Here is a 10,325-nt window from a genome sequence, read left to right as displayed (position 1 = left end):
TGCTTTTCTCTCTCTCTCTCTCCCTCCTTATAACCGCATGCTGTTGTTGCTACAGTCATCAGCATTTCTCACCGTGAAGAATCGCACAACAGAGAAGCCGCAAACGCATCATCGCGACATCGTTGTGAGTGGAAGCTCCACGTTCAGCGGCAGCTCTTTAAACAGCTGCTTCGCGGAGCCAACATAGGAGAACCTGTCCGGGTAAGCTTCCAGAAATTCACCTTCACTGTGTCTTTTTTATAGATCCTTAATGTCTGTAATCTGGTAGATACACATCTACAATCGATAACCAGTTATTATTTTAATGTTAAACAACAAAGGTGTTATTTTCCACGCCACCACATCTTTCCTGTGAAACAATACGGGCGTTTTAGTTAAGTGCACCACAATAAATTCATCATTCAATGCAAACACGGTGTTTAAACAAATGCCTCACTCTGTAGGCCTTTACAATAGAGGAGTGGCTGATTGAACAAATACATAAGTAAATAGACGAGCGTCAATAAAAGCACTCAACTTCCCTTTTACTGTTCTGTCTGCGTGGATCGTTTTGTTTCTCAGTGTGTTCTATGGGTTCATTTTGAAATGACCAACTTCCCATAAAGTGTGTGTCACCGTTTTTAGTGGGTGTGGATGGCTCTATGAGTACATTCGGTCCATGTCAGCTAGACTTAGGAGTATGAAACTAGATGGGCAAGTTGACTGGCGCTCTGCCAGCCATCATCAGTCTGTTGTGAATTTAAAAGGTGAGAAGAGTGGGGAAGATAATGGAAGATAATTTGTTTTTAAACTTTTATTATTTGGCTTTATTGAGTGGTTTCTTCTGCTACTTCGTCTAAGCAAGGTGAATTTCTTCAGAGGTGTGAGTCATTTTGTCAGATTATTAATAATTTGGAATATTACACAAGATTGAGTGTATTTGTGCATACTTCACGGTGAGTTGGTATTTCCATTGTTACACTTCCTGTCCCATTTCCTTTCTGTGAGCTTTCCTGCTGACAGCAGGGTGACTGAGCTGCTGTCGATTTGAATTACAGCAAAATGACAATCATCGGCCGGTTTTATACGTAAAACAGTTCATACAGCAAAACTGGTCTTTTTAGTTTAGCATTGTTGGATTTGTCACTTCACATTTTTCTGTGCTAAAAGTCTGTAAAGCGGAAACGGAGACATACTCCTCGTTGTATGGACCAAATTAGCGATTATAGCTGATTCTGACTTATAGTCTTGCAAATGAGAACATTTTATTTTGTGTAGAATATTACATACCATGAAAAAGGCAGCGCCCTATGAAAACCGTGTCACAGCCGGGTTCTTAGCAGTCTGGAAGAATGCGCCTAGCGGCTGCGTTCTTTGGCAACACAAGGCCTAAGTCAACCATTCCCCGATGGACGGTTGTACTGGAACTGTAATTTCGATAACAATGCAAATTGTAGTTGACAATAAAGATAAAAAAAAAATAGCAATGCAGAGAGAACCTAAGAGTTGAAAATCATTTACAAATTTTGTGTTCACTGTGTGTCTTTAAATTCAATTGTTTCTCCTTGAGGAGATGGAAAATGAGTGAACCTAGAGCATTATACAAAAAACTGTATAATGGCATGTTGGTGCTAGCCAAAGTATTTATACCTCTTGGAACATTTTAACAGTTCACCACATTACAAACACAGATTTCAGTGTATTTCTGGGGGGGATTTTTATGTGGTAGACCAACAAAAAGTGAAACATACTTGTAAAATTGTAGGAAAAATACAGATGAGATTCAAAAGTTTTACAAATTTTTAAAAATCTGAAAAGTGTGGCGGGCATTTTAATTCAGCACCCCATGAGTCAATATTTTCGTTAACCACCTTGAAAAACAATAGCAGCTGCAAGTCTTTTGGGATATTTTTCTATAAGCTTTACACACATAGGGGCTAGATGTTGGTGAAGATTCTCAGTCATCCAGGTCATGATCAATCCAAAAAAGGTTAAAAACTGAAGACCAAACGTCTTTAGCGTCAGAATAGAAGTCCAGTTTTATTTATTTTTAACCTCTTTTGCATTGATAAAGGGGCTACTTGTTTTCTTGCCTATTGCTCCTTGTGAATTAACCCAACCTTGCTGAGATTGCAAGCAGGATGTATGTGGACAATCACTTTCCAAGTCTTGCCTCAAGTTTGCAATTGTACTTAGGTCTGGACTTTGACTGGGTCATTCTCTGGTCCAAACCAGAGGTGTCAAACAGAAGTCATCTGGAGCCGGCGTTCAGCAACCTTTAGCTGTGTCCCTGGTCCCGCACACCTACATGTTCTGTAGGTTTTCTGTAATGTTTTCTTTGTTCTGTTCACGTACAGCACTTTGAATTGTCTTATTACTGAAACGTGCTATACAAATAAACCTGCCTTGCCTTCGTTGAATGACTGAATTACCTCATCAGCATGTGGTCAGAGTGCTGCCGATGACTTAATTATTTGGCTCAATGTGCTAAACCAGAGGCACATCTAATAGTGTCAGGAAAGTGGCCTTCGAGAAATTGAGTTTTATATTTGTGACCCAAATCATTTCTCTGGCTGTACATTTAGGGTTGTTGTCCTGCAGGAAGGTGAACCTTCACCACAGGCTCAAATCTTCCAGCTTCCAGCGGGTTTGCATCCAGGGGTGCCCTGTGATAAGCTCCGATCGTTTTCCTTTCAACTCTCACCAGCTATCCTGTCTCTGCTAAAGTGAATAGTGTCCCCACAGTATGATTCTGCCGCCACAATGTTTCCCCGTGGGATTGGTGTGTTTAGGCAGATGTGCTATGCTAATTTTCCACCACACAGCCTTTGACATGTAGACCATAAAGGTCTAACCTGGCCAGCCAGATTGATCATGTGTTGTATTCTACGTTCTGCACATTATGAATTTGGGTCGGCTCCCATTGAATCCGTTTGGGGAAAGGCGGGACATTCAGCAGAACCTGACGAGCTGATTGGCTAAAACCAACCTTTGGTAGGCGGGCACTAGGTGTCGCCTCACCCAATCGTGGTATAAAATAAAAACTTAAGTAGCACACATCATGAGAAACCACAAGAAGGTAAGCTAGTCAAAGCACTTCTTCCTGTTCTTGTTTCAAAGAAGAAATCGTGGATTCCAAACAACAGCAGCTACACGTGTGCATCCTCCTGCGCTGCCATGTTTATTTTGGTTCAGCCGTGGGCTCGTCAGCTCTTGCTTTCATCGCAGCTGGTATGTCTCGCCTTAAACCACAATACTGCAACACGATTGGCCGGAAACGTTTTTGGTTAGGACACAAACGGTTGAAGCCGGAGCGGTACCAGAAGGATTCTCGTGTGTTTGTGAACGCATGAATAGAGCGAGAATTAATCTAGCAGAGTGAATGAAAGTCCATTTCAAACTTCTTCTACGTTACATGGCTTGCACCAAACTTCAAACGAGATGTCTTGTAGAATAAGTTTATACAATGAGTTTTCACTTGTCACTATGCTATGATGTTCAAAGCTTGTGATATTGTATCATAACCTAACCCTGATTTTAAACTCCTCCGCACATTGTTCCTGACCTGCTGTTCTCTAACAAGCCTTCTCAGAACAGCTCTATTTATGTGAAGAATAAATTACAATTAAACTTTCTTTACAAAGTGGATGACCTTATAGGGGTATCACAATAAAAGGGATTTCTCACATTTATTTATTTTTTTAAATCATGAGATTGTCTTCTCTCCACTTTACAATTGTGTGCTACTTTTAGTGTTGGTCTGTCTAAAGTTTGTGGTTGAAATGTGGCACAAACAGAAAAAGTTCAAGAAATCTAAACTTTGCAAGTCACCAACAATTTTTATCTGCCTTTAATATGATTAATATCCTTATCCAAAGAAGTAGTAGAGTTAAAAAATAAAATAAAATTCATATTTCGGCATCTGAATGTTGGACATTGCTGTTATCTGAGAGGTAAAGTGCTTTTCAGTGATACCTGATGGGGCCAAAAAAAGTTTAGAATGGTTTGAGAAAATTCTACTTTTAACTTCACATTAAAAGTTAATTGTTCACTTTTTTTTTTCAAATGTTTTAGACTTAGACAACTTTATTTGTCATTTTGTATGCACAAAGTGTGTACAGAACAAAATTTCGTTTGCATACAGCTTGAAAATAACAGTAAATTGCACTAAATTTCAGGATAAAGTCATTTGTCATTAACACTTTAATATTTAGTCTTTTGTTTTCTATTGTATGGTATCTTTTGAAAAGTTTTAAAAATGGATTGCAGAAGATGTTATGTAAAGGTATTCATAAATTTGGTAATTATTCTGCAAATAAAGTTACAATATGTTCGCTAAATGAAGCTTAACCTGTCAAGTAGAAAATTTGTACAGTTCACATAATCACAAAATACTAAAACTTTGTAAATTTTAAGTGAAGATTATAGAATCAAAGTCAAGATAGTTTGGATGGAAACCTGAAAGTCAAAAAAGTTGTAGGATAATGAGTCGACACAGATAAGGCGCTGCATACAGAATAAATACTTAATTAAACAAACCCAATTAAAAAGGAGTAAAAGGTTGGAGCTTTTTATTTTACTTGTTAACATAAAACCTTCAACTTAAAATCCAGGGAGCAAAGTGCATTTATGTGCGTCATCCTCAATAATACAGTACAAGGAAAAATAGAAATGCAGCTACCAATGTGAGGTTCCACTCTACACTTAATCTAATCTGGCAACTATCACTCAGTCAAAGCTACAGGTTGATCCGTATTTTTCTTTCTTTCAATGCTCAGTGCTGATTTGTTTTCTTTTTTGTACACCATTTTCCATAGACACAAAGCATCTTGTACCAGGCTTCTCCTGCACAGACAATAATGTCAGAGCTACTTGGGCTAAGACGCGTTCCTGGGTCGGGACTCATTGCTCACTGATCCACAGCTCAATATAATCTTGTGGCGTACAGAGATGGGCCGACTGTGCTCTGGGGTTTGCCCGTAGCTGTTTAATTTTCACAGTGGTCATCTTCTTGACATTTTTACTATCTACAGAGCCTAACAAAACAGTGGTGCTTGTAGACAGGTTTCTCAGGTGAGGCCTAACAGTTAATGAATGGTAAATATAGGTCGGACCGTTCTTCTATGGTGAGTCACTGCGCTCTCTTTTAACCCCAAACAGGCCAATTAACTTTAATAATAATAATTATTGACTTGACTTTATATTGTAGTCCCTGTGCTTTGAAAGTGTTCAATGCATTTTGTCTGTTAAAATGTATGTCTTCGAAATCAAATGGTGTAAATCTAATTGGAAAATATAGAAAAGTTGCTATTTAAATGAAGGGTTCAGATTTGTTTGTTTTTTTTGTTTTTTTGTTTTACACATTAGCACAGTGCATGGTTTGGGGACCTTTTAAAAAAAACAACAACACAACAACAAAGAAACCACACGCTATAAATGGCAAGAAGGACTGTGGCTTGTATGTTGACACAGGAGGGCAGTAGTAAACAAGTTTGGCTTAAACTGAGGCGGTAATTCTGGTGTTTATTTTCAAAGTTTATCTGATCAAACTTTGTTTTGTTGTGAATATATTTAATGTTATCTGAGTTAATTATATTGTGCAGTTTAAGTCCCAAATGTTGCTTCAGGTCTTTAAATTTGCAATGAGGAAACTGTTTGTAAGCCCAGTTCAGCGTTATCAATAAATTGGATTATTGAATTAATTCAAATCAAAAGATGTAAGTTGATTTATTATTATTATTATTATTATTATTATTATTATTATTATTATTATTATTATTATTATTATTATTATTATTATTATTATTATTATATATTCATTACACATAAAGAGATATATTTCAGGATATTTTTTATTTATTTATTTATTTTTTTTAGCATTTGAAGAAAAAAATATTTGAATATAATTCATAAAGGATGATTTGTAGAAAATAAATGTTGGCCTATTGAAACATATGTGCACTCAGTGCTTGTTTGGGGCTTGTTTTTGCTTGAATTACTGCATCAGTGCAGTGTGGCCTGGAGGAGAACCTCCAACCTGCCGCTATGCTGAGGTGTTGAGGAACGCCAGGTTGCTTTAATAGTAGCCTTCAGCTTGTCTGCATTGTTTACACTGGTGTATCTTCTCTTCTTCTCGATAAAACACTCCTTACATTTTGTATGTAGTTAATTTCAGGCCAGTTTGTCAAAACTAGTAAGCACCGTGATGCCATGGTCAATAAAGCAGGTATTGCTGCTTTTGGTGTTCAGGTGCCAAGTCCTGCTAACAAAATCAGAACCAAAACGAAGCTTGGCAGCAGAAGGAAGCATGAAGTGTTTTAAGTTCTCCTGTTCTCCTGCACTGACTTCACATTAGAGCTCAACAACTTGCACTATGGGCCTCTACACTCTTTATCCATCCTCTGGGACCGTGATTTCCAAATGAAATGTACTCTCATCTTAAACAAAGCTCTAGACCACGGAGCTACAGTCCAGTAATTTTTCTCCTTACCCCAAGTTAGATGGCTCTGATATTGTCACTGGACCAGGAATTGCTTAACACAAGGAATGTGACAGCTGTAGCTCATGTCCTGGACACATCTGTTTGGGGTGGCTGCAGTTCCAGTCTGTGCTGTGATATAAAAAAAAAATAGTAAATGAGCTTTTCTGTTGCTTTTGCTATCCCCCCCCCCCCCCCCTTCTGCTCAACTTTCCACTGATATTCTGGAATGCAGCACTGTGAGATGCCACGCTCTTATGGCTTTACCCCCTGTTGTCTCTGTCAGTGACTTTCTGTACTAAGAAAGTATTTAGTCTTATCCATAATTATGTAGATAATGAAAAATCCAAACATTCATTCTTTTATTATGCAATATTCTAATAATCTGAGAAACTGGGGCATTTATTTATTTTTAGATGTGAGCCATAATCATTGGAAACAAACTGCAAATACTTGAAACATATCCCTGTGTGCACGTGTAATGAATATATAATATACCAGCAGGGATTTTTTAGCAGGGATTTTTTTTTTATTGAATTACTGAAATAATGAACTTTTCTAGTATAATCTAATAGAGTTTAACAAACTATGCAGTCTAAATGTGTTTCAAGGCAAACTATTGTTTCTTGTAATGAAGGATAAACACATGTCAGTTAACCAACATTCGTTCTAACAACTATAAAGACAACATTCACTGAAGATTTGTTTTTCTGAGCAATGTCTAAAAATATTTAAAATAAGACATTTTAGCATATTTATTTATTTTTTTGCCTACAGTTTCATAGGTTTCCACATAAATTGGGGGGCATAAATTCTCAGCTGAGTTGAACCCACATACATAATCTTGGTAAATAAATGTGTTTATTTCCAGGTGAAATTATTTGACACATATGATCCAGTATCAGCCTCTTTGATATTAATGTTTTGTATTTTTCTTTGCAGACGTGACCAGTCCCAGGGTGGATGAAAGGGTGTGGATTTAATTCGGGATTTTCCAATCTTCGTACGTGGAGTTGGTGATTAATGGCCTACATAAGTACTGTGGTCTGAGTTGTATATTTTTGATTTCACATTGAGGGTGTGTCTGGGCCGCCGCTACCACTACGGCATGCGGGATGGGCCAAACGCGCTCTGATCTCTCGCACAGCGCCGCCACGCCAGGCGGGGCGACGTGGAAACCGAACGGCACGCCTCACCGCCTCAGTATCTCCAGATTCAGGAGCAAAGGGAAGCCAGGGAGCGAGCAGCTGAGCAGGAATCCGATGAAAAACAAAGTGCTGTCCTGCTTTAGGAAGGAGAAAGCGATACTCCAGCCAAACGGAGGAGGATTTAGGTTACGGAACCGAGACCGCCGACCCGGCAGCGCGCCGCGGCCACAGAGCAGGAAAGTTGCCCAGAGACGAGGCTGTTTCGGCAACCGGGGGATATCGCGCAGCCACGGGTTGTTTCGAGCCTTTATCCGGCCCCAGCGATCATGTCGAAGGGGTCCAGCTCACCGTGAACCGAGAGGCGACGGCTGGTGCAGCCGACGCGCCAGGCTCGGAAACACGGAGCCGTGAAGTTAGCGGCGGGGGCTGCGAGGAGCCCGGAGCCGGCGTGCGGGAAGACAATGCCTCGGACCCCCCAGCCAGGGCCATGGAAGATCAGCCAGTGGGGGGAAGCGATCAGAACGGCGTGGTTTCTGGGTTCAGGAGCGCTCCGAGTCTGAAGCCCCGTCTCACCTCCGACCCGGACTCTGAGCGGACTTCGCCCCCGGATCGGGAGCTGACCGGCGGGACGCTGAGCGATCGCGTTAATGGTGAAATGACTAAAACTGAATCCACCCCCGGCGAGCAGAACAGCGGCTGTCTGGATAAGTCTGAAAGCGCACCGCGCCCAGGTCAGAGCCACCGAAGCCCCCCAGCGCAAAGCTTTCCCGGAACGATACCGAAACTGATCATAACTAGAGACCCGAGCCCGACCAGGGGCCCGCCGACCCACCAGACCTCCTGTCTGGATCCTCAGGCCGACGACGAGTCCCCCTGCTCGGACAGCGGCTGCGGTGGGTCCCCTGCTCTGATGCGCTCCCCCAGGAAGCTGTCCAGCTCCTCGTCCATAGGCCTGTCCTCCGCCTCGTCCTTTGAGGAGTCCGAGGACGACTTCACCGGCAGCGACATCGAGTCCAGCCTGTCCCCGGCCCGGTCCCTGTGCAGCGCTGATGGCCCAGGGGTAAGTGTCCCTGCCTTAGCACAACACATGGTCCCTCTGCGCTCTGCAGCTCTGCAAATATGGGGGGTGGGGGGGGGGGATATTGTTTCAAACGATTGCCTTTCTCCTTTTCATAAAACATGTTAGAAACAGGTCTTACTGTCTCAGCTGCCAAATCACCAGGTTGCACAACTTTCCATTACTGCTGAGAGCCTGCGTTAATAGTGTGTAGCTTTGGCAATCTGTCCTTTTTTTTAAAGAAAGCAAGTGCAAACAGAATACTGTGCATAATGCAGCGGTGTGCACTAATGTTTGCTGGCACTGTAATCACAGCAGGTTTCCAAACCTTTGGAGCGTTTACCCAATAACAACAAAACCCAACTCGTCAGTGGGCGCACCTTTCTTAGTCAGGGTTCAACAAATGATTCATGTCAACGTCCAGCAACCTTTATGACCGTAAGGAACATGTTTACCTTTGGTCCAACTGATTTTAAATTTGATTAAACCCACCAAAGCAATATGACTCTTCGACATAGCCTTTTCTTTATTTTATTTTTAGGTTTATTGCATGCTCTTCAACCAGACATTCAAAGTTTGCAGACAATTATGTCCAAAAAGCATGTCATTTTCAACTTTGTGGCAAATTATTTCAGAAAATGGCGTATTCCTTACACTATTAGTGTCGTATTATCCACATATTGCATTAAAATGCCTAAGGGAAGCTGCTAGCATGTTAAAACATTGCGCAATTCTTTACCATCTTTTAGCCAAAATTATTAAGAGCCACATGCGGTTTCCAGAACCTGCCTTCATAAAACAAACTGTTGGAATTCAACCATTAAAGTTGTCCTAACCATTTTGTTACGATTCATTTTGGTAGATTTTAACTTTAGACTAAATTAGTTCAATTCTAACTAATCATTACAATAGTTTTGCTCACCTGGTTTATCCTCTGTGTTTAAAAAGCACAAATAAGAATTAGTTTGTGATTAAAGTAAAAAACACATGTTCAAAACAGTAATAAGACTTTTGAAATCAACTCCGTTAAGGTGCCTACATGTCACATTCTTACTGGCCAACATCTGCTAAGATTTTGCCTTTTTGCGACAACTGCATAAAGGTTTAAAGTTCATCTTGATTGCAGGTTAGCATTTAGCGTTAGCGGTGTTAGTAAGGTAGCAAAAGCTTGTTTCCGATGTAAATTCTTGCTTTGACGGAATTTCTCAACAAGCCTTATGACGATTGTTTGCCTTTTAATTAGCTGAAATCTTCACTGATAGCACGGCCCAGTTAATTATATCCGCTCTCCGCTGGATACCGCACACATTGAATAGAAGCGGGTAACTAAACAAACGTGTTTAAATCGTAATTAAAGAGTCTAGGTTTTATTTTTTGTTTTATATTATTTTTAAAATCAAAATAAAGAGGCTATGCGGTGTGTGCAGAAAATGGCTAATCCTGGCGGTAGTTGTAGTAATGGATGATGGGGGGGCATCTGTGTCTAACTTCAAGCTAAAGACGGCTTATGTTGTCCAGGAGGTTTTGCTACTTCGTTGTTGCAGATACAGGAGCTTTACTGACCTTTTTTATGTTGCTGGTGTATAAAAATAAAAAAACGGCTAGCAAGTAAAGTAATGCAGTGGGGGAAATCTTGGGCGAGTGTCCTTTATTTTAAACTTTA

The 10,325-nt window shown here is 40.5% G+C and overlaps 1 protein-coding gene across 1 annotated transcript in view; it reads left to right on the top strand.

Moving 5' to 3' along the window:
- Positions 1 to 8: 8 nt before the first annotated feature.
- itpkcb (inositol-trisphosphate 3-kinase Cb) overlaps positions 9 to 10,325 on the top strand; it is a 29,085-nt gene continuing 18,768 nt past the window's right edge. The window contains 3 exon segments of the mRNA XM_012881211.3: positions 9 to 201; positions 7,400 to 7,743; positions 7,745 to 8,665. Coding sequence (XP_012736665.2) covers positions 7,573 to 7,743; positions 7,745 to 8,665 — 1,092 coding nt within the window. The 5' untranslated portion in view covers positions 9 to 201; positions 7,400 to 7,572.

This window comes from Fundulus heteroclitus, chromosome 18 (assembly GCF_011125445.2).
Source record: "Fundulus heteroclitus isolate FHET01 chromosome 18, MU-UCD_Fhet_4.1, whole genome shotgun sequence".
In the NCBI taxonomy this organism is placed as follows: domain Eukaryota; kingdom Metazoa; phylum Chordata; class Actinopteri; order Cyprinodontiformes; family Fundulidae; genus Fundulus; species Fundulus heteroclitus.
The sequence above is the reverse complement of the archived record's forward strand: the minus strand, read 5'-3'. Positions and strand labels throughout refer to the sequence as shown.